At 42.7% G+C, this 24,068-nt stretch overlaps 1 protein-coding gene across 5 annotated transcripts in view; it reads right to left on the bottom strand.

Moving 5' to 3' along the window:
- Window positions 1-24,068, bottom strand: part of TRIP4 (thyroid hormone receptor interactor 4) — a 100,003-nt gene that overhangs the window by 21,867 nt on the left and 54,068 nt on the right. For all 5 annotated transcript variants that reach the window (XM_008268896.5, XM_089310541.1, XM_002718101.6 and 2 more), the window contains 5 exons: window positions 20,777-20,992; window positions 15,712-15,838; window positions 9,218-9,405; window positions 5,416-5,540; window positions 3,607-3,698 (listed from right to left, as the gene is read on the bottom strand). In XM_008268896.5, the coding sequence (XP_008267118.2) occupies window positions 3,607-3,698; window positions 5,416-5,540; window positions 9,218-9,405; window positions 15,712-15,838; window positions 20,777-20,992 (748 nt within the window). The remainder of the gene's footprint in view (window positions 1-3,606; window positions 3,699-5,415; window positions 5,541-9,217; window positions 9,406-15,711; window positions 15,839-20,776; window positions 20,993-24,068) is intronic.

Below are 24,068 nucleotides of genomic sequence, written 5' to 3'. Positions count from 1 at the left end.
TGAAGGAAGACACAGGTTAGGAAATTGGACAGTTTCTCTCTCAGTGAGTTGACCTAGGAAGATAAAGGAAAATAAGCATATCTCAGCTAATACTTTCTAAACAAACTATGATACCAGTTTTGCAGTATGTTAACTGGCAATATGTGTGTGTGGGAGAGGGGACTTGTGTTCAAAGTTTTGGGAGCACTACATGTTATATCCACCTCTCAGAGAGTTAGAATGAACACTAGCATATTAACGATTCTGAGAAGTTCTGTAGTAAGCAAACGAATTCGTTTAATCCAAAGACAATTCCCAAAAGTAAGTTTCAGGGAACACTTGTGCCATTAAAATAATTTGGGAAATACTCATTTAGGGCTATTGTACATAAGCATGTGTCTTCAGAAACAGAATGAGGCTGGTATAACGGACTAGATGACCACATTTCTGACATGACAGAACTCTAGTTCAAACAGAGACAGGAAGATTACAAAGAGTGGTCTAGGCAGACAAATACCGAAACTACAACCTTTAATAGTAATACTATCCCAACCCAAAAAATAATACCAAATTGGGCTGTTTTCGAGTCTGAGTATATTCATGTGCGGCCCTCAAACACAGGAAAAAAATAATGAAAAAAAGCCACAGAAATCTTGACCAGGGGTCCGGCACTGTGGTACAAGGTGTTAAGTTGCTACATGTAACGCCAGGGAGAGAGAGAAAAAAAAAAGACCTTCCAGTGATTCCTTCCTCAAATGTCTGCAACAGACATGGCTGGGTCAGGTTGAAGCCAGGAGCTGGAACACTATCCAGTCTCTCATATGGGTGGCAAGAACATAAGTACTTGGGCCATCATCTGCTGCCTTCCCAGAATGTATATTAGCAGGAAGCTGGATTGGAAGCAGGGGAGCCAGGACTCAAACTGGCATGGGATGTAGATATCCAAAGCAGCAGTCTAATCTGCTGCATCACAATGCCCATATCCCATTTTGATATATTTAAATGTCATACTTTAGGGAAGTTCATAAGGAGAGTTGCCAGGACCTCCAGCCGGGAACATATGGGAGGAGTCTGGCACTTGCACACGCTGTCTCAGCAACCTCAGCACATGAGACAGTATAGAAGCTCAAGGAGGAGTACCACGCTGACCTGAAAGAGAAGTATCCTCAGGGAACCACAGCAGATTTTGTTTTGTTAATTGGATTTCTACTTCCTGTAGCCTTAACAGTACTCCCTAGACAAGGTTTGCTTTCCTGCCTTTCTCTACACAAATTTGTGACAGGAAGATTGGCTGTCTAGAGACCAAAGTCATTTTATTTTGTTTCAGGTGATGGTTTGATTGATTGATAGATGTAAAAGTAAAGCAAGGCCCCTTGCCAAAACAACCACACACGCTGCCCAATGCTCCCACATTCTCTTTTAGAATGCAAACATTCCAGGAAGAAATCCATGCATTATGTTATATTATATGAATGACTGTGAGTCTATAAACAAAGCCTACGCCAATATAAAGTATTTTTATAATCATTACTTACTTATAGATTGAAGTGATGGAAAGAGAGGGAGAAAGGGAGACAAGCAGGGATAGAGGGAGAGAGGAAGAGAGGGAGAGAGGGAGAGAGGGAGAGAGGGAGAGAGGGAGAGAGGGAGAGAGGGAGAGAGGGAGAGAGGGAGAGAGAGAGACAAAGACATTGGGGGGAAATGGGCAAAGAGCCCACAGAGGGATAGTATAGGCACAAATGTATAGGGGATAAAGGACCTCTATGTGTGTGTGGTTTTACCTAGATTTGGATCAGATACTAAGGGCAAAAAAAAAAAAAAAAAAAGGGTAAAAGTCAAAATTCACACCAAAATGCATGCATTGCACTCACATACATGCAGCAATCAAGGAAGGCTGAGGTGGCAATTCAAAAGAAAAGGAAAGACACAAATCTAGAGAGGTAACAACTGTTAGCTAAAAGCTTTGAGAAAAGGATAGAGTGGGTGAAATGGCTAGGAATAATAAAGGAAAAAAGGGTATTGGGGTGGATATTTGGCATAGCAGTTAAGACACCACTTGGGATACCTGCAACCCCATATTGGAGTGCCTGGTTTGGAGTCTTGGCTCCGCTTCCAGCTTTCTGCTGCTGCACACCCTGGGAGACAGTGGTGCTGGCTCAAATACTTTGGTCCCTGCCACCAGCTTGGGAGATCTGAATTGAGTTTTGGGCTACTGTCTTTGAACTTGCCCAGCCCCGGCTGTTGCTAGCATTTTGGGAGTGAACCAGCAGATGGGAGAGCTCGCTCTTGCTCTCTTTCTCTCTTTCTCTCCCCCCCCCCTTCAAATAAGTAAATAAATAAATGTTTAAAAAGTAGATATCAGTAACAGTAATGAAAGACAAAGAAGCATGGAAAACAACGAATTTACTGGTAAAAAGCTGATGCACATTTTCTGAGCTTAGTGGCACAAATGTTATTGGCTAAAGTGACCTCAAAGAACAGAGAACAAAGACTACACCTCAGGAGTATTCCAATAAAGCCAAAGTCCTCTGGCTCCCTCTACTGTCCAACAATGTACTTTAGTTATGTCAATTCAATTTTTTTAGTGACCAAAATAAACAAAAATAGATATATAAACACATACATATGGATATTCACACACACACATACCCTAAATCCAGCACAGTCCAGGCAATCAGAGTTCAAACATACTTACCTTTAATGAGTTCAATGGCCTGGACCAAATATTCCAGAGTAAGTACTAACATAACCTATCCTCCCCATCACCAAATCAAAATAATTCAAGAGATTACTGAGGATTTATTCATCAAAAGAAGCAAAGTTTGAGTAAGGAATGAAGTTCCTCTTCTACTTTGATTATGGCCTGGTCTAAATAAGGTCGGAATTTGTGAATGCAAGAGACTTCCATAGCCTTAGCAGCTCATGACAAGAGTCCAGGATGATTACTGACGTCATAAATAAAAGTGTCAATTGTTAGATCAACAACAGGAGTCACTGTGTACTTGCTCCCCATGTAGGATCTCTGTCCTTAATGTGTTTTACTGTGCAAATTAATGGTAAAACTAGTCTTCAAACAGTACTCTATACTTTGTGTGTCTGTGTGGGTGCAATCTGTTGAAATCTTTACTTAGGATATACTAAGTTGATCTTCTGTATATAAAGATAATTAAAAATGAATCTTAATGAAGAATGGGATGGGAGAGGGAGTAGGAGATGGGGTGGTTTGTGGGTGGTAGGGTGGTTATGGGGGGAAAAACCACTATAATCCAAAAGTTGTACTTTCGAAATTTATATTTATTAAATAAAAGTTTTCTTAAAAAAAAAAAAAAAGGAATGAAGTTCCTATTCCTGTTAGCTTGATTGTGGCAAGAGCTTTTTATGCTGAAATACGTACATACTACTTCCTAACACATCAAAAACCAAGGCATCACTAAGTTTTTTCTGATTCTGACCCAATCATTTTTCCCTGCAATATTTCCTTCTTAAAAGACTCTCCTTCCCATATATGTAAATTCAGCTGCAAGCACTGCATTATCCTCAGGATCTTCTGCATTAAACGCTTTATGAATCAGTTATAGCGGGAAACCAGGCACCGGTCCAAGAGAAGCACAAGTATTCTTTACTCACCTGTTCCTTAAATTCTTTCTGGGATAAGCAGTCAATTAGGTCCACACAGCCCAGAAGACATCCTGATGGATAGTCATTGGGAAATTCCACATCTGAATCAAGAATAACAAAAAGATTGGATAAATTTCCTTCTTTGTTACCGTTAAAACTCGGAAATATGTTTTCAATTCTGAACAAATAACTTTTTCCATTATCTATTTGTAGACATAAGGAAAACAATGAGGTTTTTATTTGGCACAACTATTTGTATTTTACCAAAAAAATCTAATGAGTAGCTGACTTAGTCCACTATCCACATGTCTAGCTGGGGAATTTTTACTTAAGGAAACTATTCCCTCATACCATCAAAATTCAAGGACCCCACAAATTCATTCCAAACAAATCAGTTCTATTATACTCTACTGAATCAGACTGGAATTTGGTGTTGATGGATATTGGAAACAAAGAAAGGCAGCTACAGGTAACAAGAGACAAACCATAAAAATGTGGTAAAAGCCATAAGAATGAATGTCAGAAGACAAATTTAAAACAAATCTAAGGAGAAATGTGTTTTTTAGGAAGCTTAGTTTAGATTTCTAATATTTAGTTTCCTTTTTCTTTTAATTTGCTTGGTTTCTTAAAAACTTTAAAGGTGTTTCTGCAATTATGTTTTCATTCTACCTTCAAATCAACTTTATGAGCTGGGTAAAATGAAGGAAAACAGGATTCCCAAGGGTCAGATCTTTTTAGGATCCAAATTTCGTGTGCTTGGGGTGACTCTCAAAATACTTTGCTTAAGTCAATCAACTTTGATCTGCCTAAATCCCACAGCAGGTGGCTATTTGGGTCACTCCTAATAAAAAATTCTTGTAACTACCATTGTGGTATATCAGGTTAAGTGGTTGTCTGCAGTGCTGGCATCCAGTTTGGGTGCTGGTTCGAGTCCCAGCTGTTCCACTTCCCATCCAGCTCTCTGCTAGTGCACCTGGGAAAGCAGTGGAGGATGGCTCAAGTGCTTAGGCCCCTGCACCCATGTGAGAGACCCAGATGAAGCTCCTGGCTTCAGGCTGGCCCAGCTCCAGCCACTGTGGCCATTTGGGGAGTGCATCAGCGGATGGAAGATCTCTTTTTCTCTGTCCTTCCCTCTCTCTGTGTGTAAATAAAATAAATCTTAGCTTTCCAATCTAAATACCCCACAGTTTACAGCAGTCATTTTACCTTTATGGTATAAAAGATGGAGAAAATTTTCTCAGGTAGTAGTCACACTAATTGGTTGATTTCTGCTGTTGGAAGCTGATACTTCTATTTGCACTATTTGGAGAACTAATGGTCTGAACAATTATCTGTGATTTGACACTAAACAAATAAATATAAGGTTTATAAATTCCTCTCAGGGGATCATGTTGTGGGATAGCAGGTAAGGTGAACACTTGCAATGCTGGTATGACATATGGGTGCTGGTTTGTGTCCTGGCTGCTCCACTTCCAATCCAGCTTCCTGCTAATGCACCTGGGAAAGCAGCGGAAGATGACCTCTGTGTTTGGGTCCCTTCTATCCATGTAGGAGACTCTGATGAAGCTCCTAGCTCCAGCCTCCGTGCTGGCCATTGCAACCATCTTGGGGGGTTGAACCCACAGATGAAGGACCTCTCTCTTTCTCTCTCCTTCCTCTCTCTCTGTAACTCTGACTTTCAAAATAAATAAAGGAAGTCTTTAAAGAAAAAAAAATTCCTCTCAAAAAGAAAAAGCCATAGGAAGAAGAAAGTAAAACATGGTTGTCAATGGCTTCTCTCCACAAAGTGAGATAGAAAGGAGAACACATGGCTGTTACCTTTTCCACGAAGAAGACGGTACGTAGCCTGGAGTTCTGAGACTTCTTGAGGGGAGGGTTTTTTGCCTGTGGCTGCTATCCAAAGTCGTCCTCTATGGGGGGTGTACCAAGATCTTCCCTCCACCCTTCAACAAACACAAATTTAGTGGGAAGGATTTAAATTCTAGTTTCCTGGGAGACTCCATAATACACAATAAATGTATGATTCCTCACCAAGAGGGATATCTTTTGAAAAAACACTTTCTCCCACAATCCCCTTCATTTGAGGAGGAACCTTGTCCACCAATTTCTCCTATTATTTCAAAAAAAGAAACTTACGTCTCTCATTTCTTGACAATTTTTTTACCTAATCCCTGTAACTCAGACTTGAGTTCCCCATAGCCTTGGGACTTCTACAAGCCAAATCTTTTATTTCCAAGGCATCCAAGTTGTTACAGATATGGACATCTTTGTCCTTGTTTGAGTTAAAGTCTAACCTTCTTTTGGAAGATTTGTTGATTTGTTCTCCAACCTGACAGAAAACTCTCACACATAATTTCCCGACAGTGGTACTTTTGTAATTATTATTTAATAAAATTTTTAAAGGTTTTTTTTTTTTTTTTGAAAGGCAAAGTTACAGAGAGGCAGAGGCAGACAGAGAGAACAGTCTTCCATCCATTAGTTCACTCCCCAAATGGCTGCAATGGCCACAGCTGAGCTGATCTGAAACCAGGAGCCAGGGACTTGGGCCATCTTCTACTGCTTTCTCAGGTCACAGCAGAGAGTCAAATCGGAAGTGGAGCAGCTGGGACTCAAACCGGCGTCCATATGGGATGCCGGTATTGCAGGTGGTGACTTTATCCGCTATACTACAGCTCCAGCCCCAGTCTCTAATAGAATTTAATTAAATAAAAATGTTTATCATCGCTCTTTAAATTACAATCACACCTATTTACATTTTCCAATTATTTATGTTATGTTCTTTGTGGATAATTAATCAACTTGCTGACTGGTGTGAAAGAATCTTGAAGTAGAATAACAACACATTCAAGAAAATTTAATTACTTTACCATTTTCCAAGAGTTAAAAAAAGATGCTTCTCTTTCACTTCCCAATAAATTAAATACATAATATAATATATTATAATATAGCTCTTATCCTATTCGTATAATGGGAAATAGGGTTGCACATTCTTCATATCCTTAGTTTTCAACATAAGATGAATTAGAAGAGTGCCAGCAACACGGTAGGTGCTCAATATGGGGAATGAAGCAACACATGTCTTTCCTCTAGACCGAATAACTTGCAAAGCTACCGAGACAATGGTCCCACCAATGTGGTAGTGCCACCCACCTTATTGCTGTGGGATTAGTCATGTGGGATGGATGCTGCTCATCCTGTTCTTTTCAGTGAGAAAATGAGTAACAGGGATCCAAAATAGGAAGAGAGAAATGTAAACGTTCTGACTCCCTTAGCAGAAGGCAAGCTGTTTAGTTTTCTACTTTGGAAAAAGAAAGACGCCTAAATTACAGAGGAATGAATGAGAAGAACAGACATCCAACGGTTTGGTTGTTGTGGAGAAGCAGCAGATTCACATGTACTCCTTATTCTTTCAATATTTATTTAATTATTTGAAAGGCAGAGTAACAGAGGGTGATGAAAAGACAGAGATCTTCCATCTGCTGGTTCACTCCCAGAGCTCACAGGAGCCAGGGGTAGGCCAGGTTGAAGCCATATGCCTGGAACTCCAGCAGCATCTCCCACATGGGTGGCAGGAACCCAAGTACTTGAGCCATCATCTGCTGTCTCCTAGCCACATGAGCAAGAAGCTGAATTAGAAGTAGAGTAGCTGGAACTTAAATTAGGTACTCTAGCATGGGATAAAGGCATTCCAAGAGGCAGCTTAACCCACTGTGCAACAAAGCCTGCCCCACATTTGTTCTAATGGCACTATAATTAAGAGCCAAAGCAACACAGCCTGACATCCAAGAAGAGGAGTGTAGTGCAACTTACTACAAGAGGAAAGCGATGGGGCCAGTGCTGCGCTGTAGTAGGTTAATCCTCTACCTGCCATGCTTGCATCCCATATGGGTGCTGGTTCAAGTCCCAGCTGCTCCACTTCAAATCCAGCTCCCTGCTAATAGCTTGGCAAAGCAGTGGAAAATGGCCCAAGTGCTTGGGACCCTGCACACATGTACAGGTAGAAGATCCTGGCTCCTGGCTTTGGATAGACCCAGCTCTGGCTGTTATGGCCACTGGGGGAGTAAACCAATAGATAGAAGACCTCTCTCTCTCTGTGTCTCTTTGTCTGTGTCTCTCCCTTGCTCTGTAACTCTGCCTCTGAAATAAATAAATCAATTTCAAAAAAAAAAAAAAAGAAAGAAAGAAAGAAAAGAAAAAAGAAACAAGAAACCATACTGAACAAGCACGAATCAATTCCTTAAACACACACACACACACACACACACAGGAAAGTTACAGGTAACAGAGAACCAATGAAGTAGAAATGAGACTGTTATAAATCGGATAATTTTTCTTTCAGGAAAGTTGGGAAATGACTGAAGACTGCACAGAATGAAAAAAACACTTAGAAAACCTGAACTTGGGGCCGGTGCTGTGGTGCAGTGGGTTAACAGCCTGGCCTAAAACGCAGGCATCCCATATGGGTGCCGGTTCTAGTCCTGGCAGCTCCTCTTCCGATCCAGCTCTCTGCTATGGCCTGGGAAAGCAGTAGAGAATGGCCCAAGTCCTTGGGCCCCTGTACCTGCGCAGGAGATCCGGAAGAAACTCCTGGCTCCTGGCTTCGGATCAGCGTAGCTCTGGCCATTGCAGCCAATTGGGGAGTAAACCATCGGATGGAAGACCTCTCTCTCTCTCTCTCTCTCTCTGCCTCTCCTCTGTGTGTACCTCTGACTTTCAAATAAATAAATAAATCTTTAAAAAAAAGAAAAAGAAAAAGAAAAAGAAACCTGAACTCTAGCTCCATCTCTGCCATGAAATAGCTTGTAAGTCAGAGCCATCTACTTGACCTTTGCCTGCCTCCATGTCCTTGTTTGTAATAACACTGGCTATATTTATTTCATAGAGCTATTGCCATGAAAACTAAAATTCTTTTTAGATATAAGACATTTTTACAGTTTTGAGTTAAGACATTGCCAGGCATATATAATTCTAACAGTTAAATAAGGAAAAATGAGTATGTTGTAATTAAAAGTGAAAGAAGCAAAAAAATATATATCATGGGCTCACCACATAACAATTTGCATAAAGACGTGAACCTGCTTCTCCAGAACAAGCAAGCCCTCAGATGTCTGCTTTTCTGATTTAATTCTCTGTAATTTAGGTGTCTTCCTTTTTGCAAAGTAGAAAACTAAAGAGCTTGCCTTCTCCTAAGTGAATCTGAAATCAAAAATGCTGGGGCCAGCATTTTAGTGTAGCCAGTAAGGCAGGCTGCCTGTGATGCTGTCATCCCACATAGGCGCTGGTTCAAATCCCTGCTGTTCCACTTGTGATCCAGCTTCCTACTAATGGCCTGGGAAAAGCAGCAGAAGATGGCCCAAGTGTCTGGGTTTTTGCCACCTACTTGGGAGACCTGCATGAAGTGCCTGGCTTCTGGCTTTGGCCTGGTCCAGCTCTGGCTGTTGTGGCATTTCAGGAGTGAGCCAGTAATGGAAGATCTCTCTCCCTCTCTCCCTGGAACTCTGCCTTTCAAATAAATAAATAAATCTTTTTTTTTAAATCATCACTAATTCCAGTTGATAATTCTAAATCAAGTTTATGTCACTCTAAGGTATTTCACCTAAAGACTCATTTCTGTTCTTACCTTTTAATTCCTCTGACAAGTAAAGAAGCCCACGGCTGATGCATAGAAAGGCACCAGCCACCATCAAAGCCTTCCTGAAATTCTTCATCCTGGATTCGTAGCTGATGCTGATGTAAGTTGAACTCTGATCCCAATCTTGCTGAATGGAAAGCCTTCTTCTGTGAGGCTGCACATGTATGATCAACCCACTATACAGTTAAAAAAAAAAAAAAAAAACAACAACAAAAAAACTCACATATAGTTTTGTCTGACAAGAGAAAAACTTGAGGTAAGGGACAAAATGTGATGACTGATAATAACAAGGAAATCATACTGGAAACATTTTAGGAAAATCCATCCATTTTTCAAAAATAAGGCTAAAAGTATAGAATAGAGTAAATGTAGTAGGATCCCAGCTGAGGGCAACTGGCGGGGCGGATGTCATGGTTTGGTGGGTCAGGTCACTGCCGGGGATGCCTGCATCTTATATGGGAGTGCTGGTGTGAGTGCTGACTACTCTGCTTCCAATTCAGTACAAACATCAGACCAAAAGAGCTTAATTATTTCTACTTCATTCTTTTTTAAAATTTTTTACTTATTTATTTGAGATGTAGAGTTACAGACAGACAAGGGGGCAGGGGCCCAAGCACTTGGGCCATCTTCCACTGTTTTTCCAGGCCATAAGCAGAGAGCTGGATTGGAAGAGGAACAGTGGGGACATGAACTGGTGCTCATATGGGATGCTGATGTGGCTGATGTGTGCACCACAGCTCTGGCCCTCATTCTTTAGCTTTTTTGAAATTTATTTGAGGGGCCAGCACTGTGGCACAGCAAGTTAAGTTGTGCTGCATGCGACGCTGGCATCCCATGAGGACACCAGTTCAAGTCCCGGCTGCTCCACTTCAGATCCAGTTCCCTGCTAATGCACCTGGAAAAGAAGCAGAAGACGACTCACGTCTTTGAGTCCCAACATGCACATGGGAGACATGGATAAAGCTCCTGGCTCCTGGCTTCGGCTTGGACCACCCCTGGTGGTTGCAGCCATTTGGGGAGTGAACCAGTGAATGGAAGATCTCTCTTTGTAATTCTGTCAAATAAATAAATAAATAAATAAATCTTAAAAAAAAAAAAGTATTTCAAAGGCAGAGCGTCAGAGATAGAGGGAGAGACAATGAAAGAGATCTTTTATCTGCTAGTTCACTCCTCAAATGTCTGTAACGCCTGGGCAGGGCCAGGCTGAATCCAGGAGCCAGAAACTTATCTGGGTCCCTCATGTGGGTGTAGGGATCCAACTACTTGAGCCATCTTCTGTTGTTTTCCCAGGCGCAACAGCAGGGAGCAAGAGCAGAGGTGGAGCAGCCAGGACTTGAACCAGCACTCTGATATGGAATCTGATGTCACAGGCAGTAGCTTAATCTGTTGTGCCACAATGCTGGACCCACTTCATGCTTATTAATGAATCATATTGAATTCTCGGTAAGTTTCCAATGTAATTGCATCAGTCCAATGAAAGTTCAACATTTTGCCCCTAATTCCTCATGTGCTTAGAGACAGAGTCACATGTTGGCAGCATAACAAAGCCAAACAAAAACAAAGGCCACCAGAGGTAGCAATTATGACTATTGGATACATAAAGTATTCTCTTACCCTGAAATGAACAACTTGTACCCTGGAAAAGAGGATGGGGCACTACTGAAACAAGGCTCCCACTATGTAAAGGGAATGGAGAATTACAGGTTACAGGTAATTACAGGAGAATGAGGAGTCTTGGCAAGAGTTCAGTGAGAGAATAACAGAGGTTAATGTTTCTTCCAGAGCCAGAAGACCAAGTGCTTCAAAACTTAAAAATAAATAAATAGTGGAGCCGGAGCTGTGGCATAGTGGGTAAGACCGCTGCATGAAGTGCCAGCATTCCATACAAGTGCCAGTTCAAGTCCTGGCTGCTCTACTTCCAATCCAACTCTCTACTATGGAGTGGGAGAGCAGTGAAGGACAGCCCAAGTCCTTGGGCCCCTCCACTCACGTGGGAGACCTGAAAGAAGCTCCTGGCTCCTGGCTTCAGATTGGTGCAGCTCTGGCCACTGCAGCCAACTGGGGAGTGAACCAGCAGATGGAAGACCTCTCTCTCTCTCTCTGTCTCTCCTTCTCTCTCTGTGTAACTCTGACTTTCAAAAAAATAAATAAAGAAAAGAATCTTAATTATCTTAATTTTAAATAAGAAATTTACGGGAAAAAAAAACATGCTAGACTGGAAGTCTGGAGGTCCTAGGCAATCATTTAAATTCAAAAGTTGTCAGTTTCCTCAAATGTAAAAGGATGAGGTTAGATGATATGAGTTTCTTTTTTTTTTTTTTTTTTTTTGACAGGTAGAGTGGACAGTGAGAGAGAGAGAGAGAGAGAAAGGTCTTCCTTTTTCCATTGGTTCACTCCCCAGTGGTCACTGCGGTCGGCGTGCTGCGGCCGGCGCACCGTGCTGATCTGAAGCCAGGAGCCAGGTGCTTCTCCTGGTCTCCCATGCAGGTGTAGGGCCCAAGGACTTGGGCCATCCTCCACTGCCCTCCTGGGCCACAGCAGAGAGCTGGACAGGAAGAGGAGCGACCGGGACAGAATTTGGTGCCCTGATCAGGACTAGAACTCAGTGTGGTGGCGCCGCAGGCGGAGGATTAGCCTATTGAGCCACGGCACTGGCCAGATGATATAAGTTTCTAAGAATCTTTCCATGGTAAAATTTTATGAATCTCATTGACCAAGTCATATCTTTAAAAATACATTTATAGATCGCTTCTCGGCCTTTTGGCTAAGATCAAGTGTAAAAATATATTTATAGAGGGGCCGGCGCTGTGGTTCAGCGGGTTAACGCCCTGGCCTGAAGCTCCAGCATCCCATATGGACGCCTGTTCAAGTCCTGGCTGCTCTACTTCCCATCCAGCTCTCTGCAATGGCCTGGGAAAGCAGTAGATGATGGCCCAAGTCCTTGGGCTCCTGCACTCATGTGGCGGACCTGGAAGAAGCTCCTGGTTCCTGGCTTCAGATTGGCACAGCTCCAGCCATGCGGCCATCTGGGGAGTGAACCAGCAGATAGAAGACCTCTCTCTCTGTCTCTACCTCTCTCTGTAACTCTGCCTGTCAAATAAATAAAATAAATCTTTAAAAAAATACATTTATAGAGTACTTAACTATGTGAAAAGCACATACACTAGAGAGACACACAGAATATGAGAAAGATATGGTTCCTGCTTTCAAGCAACTTATAATCTTAGTGGAAGACACACATAATAACTAGGGAAAGAAGTACTTATGTGGGGACATAGGAAAAAAATTGCAAGCATGGGGGAAATAAGTGATTTCATGAAAATGTTGGTATCTGAATAATCCTGAGGCACCAAATCTTTATTCAATCTCTACTATGGCTCTTGTCGCTAATCACACAGCCATTTTCCTAAATTAAGTCCTCACTGTCTTTCAGTAATACTATTACAGAACTTGCTAACTATTCTCATCTGCATTTTTAGTCTTTTTTTTTTTTTTTTTAAGATTTATTTGAAAGGCAGAGTTACAGACAGGGAGAGAGAGGGAGATCTTCTAGTTGCTGGTTCACTCTCCAAATGGCCACAATAGCTGGGGCTGAACCAGGATGAAGCCAAGAGCCAAGAACTCCATTTGGATCTCCTATTTGGGTGCCGGGGCCCAATATTTGGCCATCTTTTGTTGCTTTCCCATTAGCAGGGAGCCAGAATGGAAGTGAAGCAGCTGGGACTCAAACCGGCTTCCAAATGGGATGCATTGCAGGTGACAGTCAACCTGCTGTGCCACAACACCAACCCCTATCTTTAGTCTTCAAATAACTCTCTACTGTCCTCTTACTATTATAACACTAACTGAGGCCCGCATCATCTCCCCATGTGCTACTGCAATAAACTTCATAGTAAACTTCCTTTTTCTATTGTTACCTTTCCTTCTAATTCATTCTCTACAAAGGCATGGAAGTCATGCTAATCTTCTGTTACAATTCTTCAATTTAAAACTCATTAAGGACTCCTCCTTGCCTATTTTAGGATAAAACTTGAATGCATGAGACATAAGGACCTTCACGATCAGGCGTTGCTCCTACTGTATGAGGTTGAGTGGTATCCCTCTGAAATTTATGCAATCTATGAGTATGACCTTTGTAGATATAATCAAGTTAAGATGAAGTCACTCTGGATTATGATGACCCTAAATCTAACGCTAGAGAAGACACAGAAACAGACAAAGGGAAGAGGCCCCATCAATATAGAGGCAGAGACTGGAATGATGCAGCTACAAGCCAAGAGATGCCTGAGGCCACCAGAAATTGAAAGAGATAAGGAAGCATTCTTTTGCAAAGCCTTCAGAGGGAATGTGGCCCTGTCAAGATCTTGATTTGGACTTCTATATTCCAGTTAAAAGAGAATAAGTTTCTAATGTCTTCATTAACCCAGTTTGTGGTAATTTGTTAGGGCAGTCCTAGGAAATGAATACAACCACCATCCATAACCATATTTTATCACGTGTGAGGCCCCCAGACTCATAGTGCTCTCAAACTGCTGAGCCTTTGCACATGTTGTACCTTCTGCCTGGAATTCTCTTCCCAGATTTGTCTGCTTGGAAATTCCCAGGCACCCCTTAAGTCTCCTCTCAAACACTGTTTCTTTTAAAACTCTTCCAGCAGATTTATAAAAATTCTAAAGTCTTACTGTATCTATGATATATATCTATTCTAACAACTAACTTAAAAGAATTATATTCATACACATCTTCCCATAACCTTGAAGTCCTTAAAGACAGAAGTTAGGTCTTTATCTTTTAATTTCTCAGTAGCTAGCACAGAAGCTGGCACACAGACAGTGCTGAATGAATGTCTCCAGGTAAGCAGTTCACAGCATTACTCTGACTGCATCTGTCTGCTTAACTTTCTATGGCTCACATTTATTTATCAAATAAAAACATTAAAACTTCCTTTCTAAACATTAAGATCTTAAGAGATCTGGTCCTAACTACCTAACCTATTCTACTTCTCATGATAATCCATTTTAGAAATTCTAGCTGGGTAGCCTATATTCACTATTATGTATACATACACACACACACACACACACACACACACACACCTCTCCTATGTCTTCATATGCACATGCCTTCTTTGTTCCTACAGTTCATTCTACCTATAGTATTTTTCCACCATCCACAAACATTAATTTTATTGAATATTTACTTTTGATGAATGCAAGCTTCCTTATGAAAACCTCTTTGGTTTCCCTCAACTGGAAGTAGTCTATCTCTCTTTCAGGTTTCCAGACTACTTTATTTACACTCTATTAATAATAGAGCTGCTTATACAATTTTTTAAAAAGAGGTTCATTTATCTATTTGAAAAGCAGAGTGCCAGAGAGAAAAGGGGCAACACAGAGAGAGAGATTTTCCATTTGCTGGTTCACTCCCCAAATGGCCAAAATGGCCTTGGTTGGGCCAGGCCAAAGCCAGGAGCCTGAAACTCAATTCTCATTCCTACATGACTGGCAGGGGCCCAAGTACTTAAGCCAAATTCTGTTTTCCCAGGTACATTAGCAAAGAGCTGGATTGGAAGTGGTGCAGCTGGTGCTTGAACCAGTGCACACATGGATGCCAGTGCAACAGGGTGGTAACTTAACCAGTTGTGAAATGACACTGGCCCACTGCTAATGAATATCTTTTCCCCTATGAGTTTGTGAGCTCTTTGAGGACAGAGTCACTGATTGATCATTTACTAGTGTGTTTGTCCATGGCAGATACTCAATGTATTTGATAGAAAAATGAATGACAACAATGACTGAATTAATAAATATTTTTAAAACAGCATTCTACAGGACTACTCATATTCATAAAAAATAGAAGAGAAGACCATGAGGTCATTGTCTACATTTCTGTGGTATTTAACAAAAACTTCTTTTGGGAAACACTCAGAAAAGACAGGTCAGAAGTGCTGAAAAAAAAAAAAAAAGTAGAATAAATTGGGCCAGAAAATAAGTTTTGCAGGTGTGTTCAGAGTAGATTTGGTATTTAAAGACTTTGGGGCCGGCGCTGTGGCTCAATAGGCTAATCCTCCACCTAGCGGCGCCGGCACGCCGGGTTCTAGTCCCGGTCGGGGCCCCGGATTCTTTCCCGGTTGCCCCTCTTCTAGGCCAGCTCTCTGCTGTGGCCTGGGAGTGCAGTGGAGTATGGCCCAAGTGCTTGGGCCCTGCACCCCATGGGAGACCAGGAAAAGCACCTGGCTCCTGCCTTCGGATAAGCGCGGTGTGCCGGCCGCAGCACGCCAGCGGTGACGGCCATTGGAGGGTGAACCAACGGCAAAGGAAGACCTTTCTCTCTGTTTCTCTCTCTCACTATCCACTCTGCCTGTCAAAAAAAAAAAAAAAAAAAAAAAAAAAAAAAAAAAGACTTTGGAACAGACACATTTGGAGAAGAAGTATTCAAGGTCAAACTTATCTTATTATCCATGAAAGCAAAGGTCCACTAACCTGGGGAGGGGGCTGGTACAGGTTGGGATTCACCAAAACTCCCAAAGGGTCTTCAGAAGATCTATCCAATTTGATCTGTGGCTGGTTCAAAGTTCCATTGGCAATGGCCTGTATTGCCTCATCTAGTCTGTGGTAACAAACCAAAAGGATGCAATAATTGATAATGTTCTGTGCTCAGAATGTCCTTACTTACCAACAACCTAAAACAGTAGTAACATCTGGAATTCAAAGTCCATGGATAATATTTCCTGTTTCCCACTCCAACTTCTTTCTCTTCATACCAAAAACCCTAAGGAATGTGTATTAGTAAAAGTTGTAGAACATCAAGAAAACAGGTAATCATTCATCCATTTAATAAGATCACTAAACATGCAAATAGTAGAAAAGCTGCCTAGAAATATCCTGACACACAGAAGAGTACTCTACCCAGCTTATGTATTCAGTATACCCCTACAAGTTACTCCTCTATCTACTAAGGAGTACTTTCCATTCCTCCATACTTATCTGAATTTCATTCTTCCTTCAAGTTTAAGAAGTTCTAGAGAGGCCCTCAAGGGCCCAATATAAAAGTCCTTCCTCCTTTCTCTAATGCCCTGCTAAGTAATCATTGGATACATCCCAGGTTACCCTGTGCCTACCTACTGCTGGATTTGGGTATTTGACTGTAAACCTATAAAAGAATGTGGCAGGCTTCTTCTAAAGATTGTGCAATACTATTGTTTTATTTTTTTAAATAGATTTATTTATTTATTTGAAACGCAGAGTTACAGAGAGGCAGAGCCAGAGAGAGAGAGGTCTTCCATCTGCTGGTTCACTCCCCAGATGGTTTACCCCCCAAATGGCTGCAACGGCCAGAGTTGTGCCGATCCGAAGCCAGGAGCCAGGAGCTTCTTCCAGGTCTCCCATGTGGGTGCAAGGGCCTAAGCACTTGGGTCATCTTCTACTGCTCTCCTAGGCCATAGCAGAGAGCTGGATTGTAAGTGGAGCAGTCGGGACTCGAACCAGCACCCATATAGGATGCTGGCACCTCAAGCGGCTGCTTTACCCAATATACCGCAGCACCAGCCCTTCCTATTGGTTTCTAAGAGGCCCCACAGTAACCCTGTCTTATTCAATTCTATAGCTCTATGTTATTTGCTGCTGTATTCCATGACCCTGTTGAATGCTTGACAAACATTTGTGGATGATGATAAAGATAATTTTGAGGCACAACACAATGAAAACAGAAAAGGCTGAATTTGACTTTGAATTCAATTCAAATATATTTCATTAGGAATCTCTTAGATGTAATGCAACTTAAAAGGCTAGAGGACATAGTTCCTGCCTTTAAGAAGCTTTGCCCCTAGTGGCAGGTTTAAGCTACACAGATGCTAAACCCCACGTGAAGGGCAGTGATAATCACCGTGAGGCACAACCCCACTGGGGGTTACTGTCCCATCAATCCACAGGTCGTATCAAGTCAGTGCAAGGGAGAGGATTCTCAAACTGAGGGAAAAGCAGAAACAAAGGCATGAAGCCAAAAAAAAAAAAAAGAATTTGAGGCATGAGACAAGTCTGTAATAACAAGAAGACAGTAGGATTTGAAGGAAGGAAACAGATTTGAGACACAGTGTAGAGGCAGATATACAGAACTCTAGAATCTGTAAAAGGGATAATACAAACAGCTAAGCAATACATTTCTAGAATGCTTAAGCATACTAGCATATAACTAAAGGAAATGTGAATAAAAATTATGATTAAATATAATTTTGATGTGTTAAAATGAGTATTTAAAAAATCTGCGGAGCCGGCGCCATGGCTCACTTGGCTAATCCTCCACCTGCGGTGTCAGCATCCCATATAGGCACCAGGTCCTAGTCCCGGTTGCTCTTCTTCCAGTCCAGCTCTCTGCTGTGGCCCAGGAAGGCAGTGAAGGATGGCCCAAGTGCTTGGGCCCCTGCACCCGCATGGGAGACCAGGAGGAAGCACCTGGCTCCTGGCTTTGAATCGGCACAGTGCCGGCCGTGGCAGCCATTTGGGGAATGAACCAACAGAAGGAAGACCTTTCTCTCTGTCTCTCTCTCACTGTCTGTAATTCTTCCTGTCAAATAAATAAATAGAATCTTAAAATAAATAAAAATTAAAAAAAATCTGTTTGCAAGAAAAGAAGAAATTTTCATCTTGATAACCAGTGTGTACACTAATAAGTGTACACTGATAAGTCAAAAAGTATGCACAATTTAAATTCTAAGATATTGCCCAATTTCTCCTGTAAAAGAACGTACCATTTTTTGGTTGTTAAAGGCTTTATTTTTATAGCAGTTTTAGGTTAATAACAAAATCAAGAGGAAGATACACAGATTTCCCATATAGCCTCAGTCTCCAAACCTATAAAGCCTCTTGCGATCAATATTCCCCACAAGTATGATACATTCATTACAACTGACGGACCCACACTGGCACATCATCACCACCAAAAACCAGTTATATTAGAACTCACTCTTGGTGTTGTACATTTTATGAGTTTGGACAAATTCATATAGACATATAGTTACAATTATAGTTTTATAAAAAATTAGTTTCACTACCTTAAAAAACCTCTGTGTTGGGGCAGCGCTGTGATGCAGTGGGTTAATGCCCTGGCCTAAAGTTAATGCCAATTCCCAAATATGGGCGCCAGTTCTAGTCCCGACTACTCCTCTTCCAATCCAGCTCTCTGCTATGGCCTGGGATAGCAGTAGAAAAGGGCCCAAGTCTTTGGGCCCTGCAACCACATGGGAGGTCCGGAAGAAGCTCCTGGCTCCTGGCTTTGGATCGGCGCAGCTCCGGCCATTGCGGCCATCTGGGGAGTGAACCAGCGGATGGAAGACCTCTCTCTCTGTCTCTACCTCTCTCTGTAACTCTTTCAAATAAATAAAATAAATCTTTAAAAAAAAAAAATCCTTTGTGTTCCACCCACTTACTCCTTCCTCTCTTCTAACTCTGCCAACCATTGCATAGTAGGAGTCACATAGTATATTGGTTGTATCATTTTATTTAAATAATTTTTTAAATATTTATTTATTTATTTTAAGGTCAGAGTTACAGATAGAAAGGAAGAGACAGAGAGAAAGAAACAGATTTCTATCCACTCCTCAGATGGCTGCAATGGCCATGGCTGAGTGAGGCAGGAGCCAGGAGCTTCATCCAGGTCTGCCATATAAGTGACAGTGGCCCAAATAATTGGGCCATCTTCTGCTGCTTTCCCCAGGCTATCAGCAGGGAGCTGGATTGGAAGTGGAGGAGCCAGGACACGAACTGTCCCTCATATGGGTGGCCAGCATCACAAGTAGTGGCTTTATCCACTATGCTACAACACCAACCCCTTATTTTTATAATTTTTTTAAAATTTATTTTTATATATTTGAAAGGATACACAACAGGCCGGTGCCGTGGCTCACTAGGCTAATCCTCCGCCTTGTGGCGCCAGCACACCGGGTTCTAGTCCCGGTCGGGGCCCTGGATTCTGTCCTGGTTGCCCCTCTTCCAGGCCAGCTCTCTGCTATGGCCCGGGAGTGCAGAGGAGGATGGCCCAAGTGCTTGGGCCCTGCACCCCATGGGAGCCCAGGAGAAGCACCTGGCTCCAGATCAGCGTGATGCGCCGGCCGCAGTGTGCCGGCCACGGCGGCCATTGGAGGGTGAACCAACAGCAAAAGGAAGACCTTTCTCTCTGTCTCTCTCTCTCACTGTCCACTCTGCCTGTCCAAAAAAAAAAAAAAAAAAAGATACACAACAGACAGAGACACAGAAAGACAGAGACCAAGAGGTCTTCTCTACTGGTTCACTTCCCAAATGCCTGCAACAGGGAGCTGGACCAGAAGTGGAGCAGCCAGGACACAAACTGGCACCCATATAGGATGCCGGGGGATGCCGGCACTGCAGGAGGTGACTTAACCTGCACTGCCACAATGCTGCTCCCACATGGAACTCTTTAGCCAAGTTTATTATCATAGTATGGTTTGCAGTATAGATGTAATTTTTTCTCCCAAATCAGTGGTCAATCACTCCAACGTCACATATTTAATCCTGTCCTTACTGCTTAAAAATGTTGGCTTTACTGGCCAGTGAAGTAGCACAGCAAGTGAATCTGCCGGCATTTCATATGAGTGCCAGTTCGAGTTCTGGATACTCTGCTTCTGAGCCAGCTCCCTGCTAATGTGCTTGGGAAGGCAGCAGAAGATGATCCAAGTCCTTGTACCCGTGCCACCCATATTGCAGGCCCAGATGGAATTCCAGGTTCCTGGCTTTGGCCTGGCCCAAACCCAGCCAGGTGGCCATTTAGGAATTGAACCAGTGGATGGAAGATCTATTTGTCTCTCTCTGTTTCTCTCTTTCTGTCTGTCTGTCTCTCTCTTTCTGTGACTCTGCCCTTCAAATAATAAATATCTCAAGTTAGCTTAATTGATTATTAAATTCATATACAAACATATATATATAAACACAATGTAAATATACTGGTCTCTTTCTAAACCTTATTGTTTATTGATCTATTCTTATGTCTAAACAGTACCTTATTTAAAAAAGTTTTTAGGGGCCAGTGCTGTGGCAAAGCAGATAAAGAGGCCACCCGCAGTACCAGCATCCTATATGGATATTGGTTCGAGTCGCAGCTACTCCACTTCCTATCCAGCTTTCTGCTATGTCCTGGGAAAGCAGTAGAAGATGGCCCAAGTACTTGGGCCCCTGCACCTATGTGGGAGACCCGGAAGAAACTCCCGGCTCCTGGCTTGGGATCAGCACAGCTCCAGCCATTGCAGCCAACTGGGGAGTGAACCAATAGATGGAAGACCTCTCTCTCTTTGCCTCTCCTCTCTCTGTGTAACTCTTTCAAATAAATAAATTAATTTTAAAAAAGTAACAGTAACCATCTAATAAGAGAAATTCCCTTCACTGTTAATTTTCAAAATTCCTTAGCTACTCCTACATGTTTCCTATTCCAAATAAACATTTTATTTTATAAATCACCAAAACAGATCTATTAGAGAAAGAAAACCCTTTACAGTCAACCTACTCTTCTTTCAGACTGTTTCTGGCACCACTCACTTACCTGCTGTGATACTCTGCTAGTGGATTTTCTTCTTCCAGGATCTTCCGACCTGCAAAGTCAATGGTGACCTTCTTAGAGAGTCGAGAGGCATGTCGAAGCTCTCTCAACTCTTCCTCTCGTTTCTGCAGGGCTTCCCGCTCAACTTTGGACAACCACTGGTTAGAATCACTGGCAAAGTAATCTGACTCATCATCAATGACTTGGGTCCTTCGAATGCTAAGAAAAAAAAGCACATGGCAATTAGGTCTATTGAAAAGGACAGCCTACTAGGAACTGTTTCAAGGGAGCTTACTCTTCTGTTATGGAGGTTATTGTCTGATATACAGGTAAAGCTGCTGCCTGTCATGCTGGTATCCCATATAGACACTGGTTCAAGTCCTGGGTTCTCCACTTCCCATCCAGCTCCCTGCTAAGGCATCTGGGAAAGCAGTGGAAGATGGTCCAAGTGCTGGGCCCCTGAACCCATATGGGAGACCTAGATGAAGCTCTTGGCTTCTGGCATTGGGCCCAATCCAGCCTTGGATGTTGCTATTAGCTGGTAACATGGTAGCCATAAAAAAAAAAAAAAAAAAAAAAAAAAAAAAAGGATGCTAGGTGCGACACTTTTTTTAAAGATTTATTATTTATTTGAAAGGCAAATTAGAGAGAAGGAGAGATAGGGGCTGTGGGGGTGACAGAGAGAAAGAGAAAAAAAAATCTTTCATTTGCTGGTTTACTCCCCAAATGGCAGCAAAGATGGGGTTTGTTCCAGGCTGAAGCCAGGAACCAGGAGCTTCATCCAGGTCTACCTTATTAGTGCAGGGGCCCAAGCACTTGGGTCATCTTCTGCTGCTTTCCTAGATGCATTAGAAGGGAGCTGGAATGAAAGTGGAGCAGCAAGGACTCAAACTGGTGCCCAAATGGGATGACAGTACTGCAGGCCATGGCTTTACTGCACTTCGCCAAAGTGCCGCCTTGGCCTGAATCCCAGCTCTGCTCCCAATTCCAACTTCCTGCTAATTCACAGCCTGGGAGACAAGAAGCAATAGCTTAAGCAGTTGGGTCCCTGCCACTCTTTTTTTTTTTTTTTTTTCATTTATTTATTTGGAAGTCAGAATTACACAGAGAGAAGGAGAGGCAGAGAGAGAGAGAGAGAAAGAGAGAGAGAGAGGGGTCTTCCATCCGCTGGTTCATTTCCCAGTGGGCCAAAATGGCCAGAGCTGCACTGATCTGAAGCTTTTTTAAAAGTAGAGTAGGGGGGACGGGTGCCATGGCTCATTTGGTTAATCCTCTGCCTGTGGCACCAGCATCCCATATGGGCACCAGGTTCTAGTCCCGGTTGCTCCTCTTCCAGTCCAGCTCTCTGCTGTGGCCCGGGAGGGCAGTGGAAGATGGTCCAAGTGCTTGGGCCCCTGCATCCGCATGGGAGACTGGGAAGAGGCACCTGGCTCCTGGCTTCGGATCAGCGCAGCAACAGCCGTAGCAGCCATTTGGGGAATGAACCAATGGAAGAAGACCTTTCTCTGTCTCTCTCTCTCACTGTCTATAACTCTACCTGTCAAATAAAAATAATAATAATAAAAAAAGTAGAGTAGGGGCTGGCACTGTGGCGTAGTGGGTAAAGCCACTGCCTGCAGTACCAGTATCCCATATGGGTGCTAGTTTGAGTCCTGGCTGCTGCACTTCCAATCCAGCTCTCTGTTGTGGCCTGGGAAGATGGCCCAAGTCCTTGGGCCCCTGCACCCACATGGGAGACCTGGAAGAAGCTTCTAGCTTCTGACATTGGATCAGCTTAGCTCCAGCTGTGCAGCCATTTGGGGAGTGAACCAGCAGATGGAAGATCTCTCTCTCTCTCTCTCTCTCTCTCTGCCTCTGCCTCTCTGTAGCTCTGCCTTTCAACTAAATAAACAAATCTTAAAAGAAGAAAAAAAGGACAATAAAGGGGCCAGTGTTGTAGTATAGTGATTTAAATTGCCACCTGCATCAGCATCCTGTAAGAGTGCTAGTTCAAGTTTTGGCTGCTCCACTTCATATCTAGTCTCCTGCTAATGTGCCTGGGGAGGCAGCAGAGGATGGTTCAAGTTCTTGGGCCCCTGTACCCACGTGGGAGACCTGGATGAAGCTATTAGCTCCTGGCTTCAGCCTGGCACAGCCCTGGCCATTGTAGCCATTTGGGGAGTGAACCAGCAGGTGGAAGACCTCTCTTTCTTTCTCTCTCTTTCTCCCTCCCTCTCTCTCTTTCTCTGTAACTCTGCTTTTCAAATAAAAATAAAATAATTTTTTTAAAAAATAGGGTAGAAAGCTGAAGAGACTCAGAAAGAAATTGGTCTTATGTTAATAAGATCAGTTTCAAACCTAGATAATGAAATTAATACCCTTGAACACACCAGCAAAGCAGCAACATTAACAGGGGAGGCCATTTTCTAGTTTGTGTTTATGAAGAAATACATTATATTTCTAATGACAAGTTTTACTGAATAGGACCAAATGAGACACTTAAAGGGTTAAGAATGAACAGAATTCACACATCATGTGATGGCCATTCTTAAGGAATAGCTTTCCAAATTCTATCTCATATATTTAGAGCAAATGGTTTGGAACCAGTAAGGGTGTCTCACCAAAGGATTGTAATGCCAGGAATAGGCTTCCAGGTTAGTTACAATAAGTAAGAGCTCTGAGGTCTAGGGACCCTCACAGATTCCCATGATTATGTAAGAAGGGAACATATTAAGTATCATCCAGAAATTATTGAGCCCAGTGCAGTGGCGTAGGTTAAGCCTCTGCTTGCAGCGCTGACATAACATATGGGCACCAGTTTGAGTTCCGGCTGCTCTACTTCCCATCCAGCTCCATGGAAACGGCCTAGGAAAGCAGTGGAAGATGGCCTAAGTGCTTGGGCCCCTGCACCCATGTGGGAGATTTGGAAGAAGTTCCTGCTCCTGACTTCAGATCAACTCAGCTCCAGTCATTGTGGCCATTTGGGGAGTGAACCAGCAGATGAAAGACCTCTCTCTCTGTCTCCCTCCCTCTGTCTGTAACTCTGCCTCTCAAATAAATAAATGTTAAAAAGAAAGAAAGAAAGAAAATTTCAGGACATTTAAAAAAAATTTTTTTTTGACAGGCAGAGTGGACAGTGAGAGAGAGAGACAGAGAGAAAGGTCTTCCTTTTCCACTGTTCACCTCCCAATGGCCGCTAAGGCCGGCATGCTGCGCCAATCCGGAGCCAGGAGCCAGGAGCTTCCTCTTGGTCTCCCATGCGGGTGCAGGGCCCAAGCACTTGGGCCATCCTCCACTGCCTTCCTGGGCCACAGCA

The sequence above is a fragment of the Oryctolagus cuniculus genome, chromosome 12 (assembly GCF_051225735.1).
Source record: "Oryctolagus cuniculus isolate XC-2025 breed Fujian yellow rabbit chromosome 12, ASM5122573v1, whole genome shotgun sequence".
NCBI lineage: Eukaryota > Metazoa > Chordata > Mammalia > Lagomorpha > Leporidae > Oryctolagus > Oryctolagus cuniculus.
Note: the sequence above shows the minus strand (reverse complement) of the source record. Positions and strands in the feature narration are given on the sequence as shown.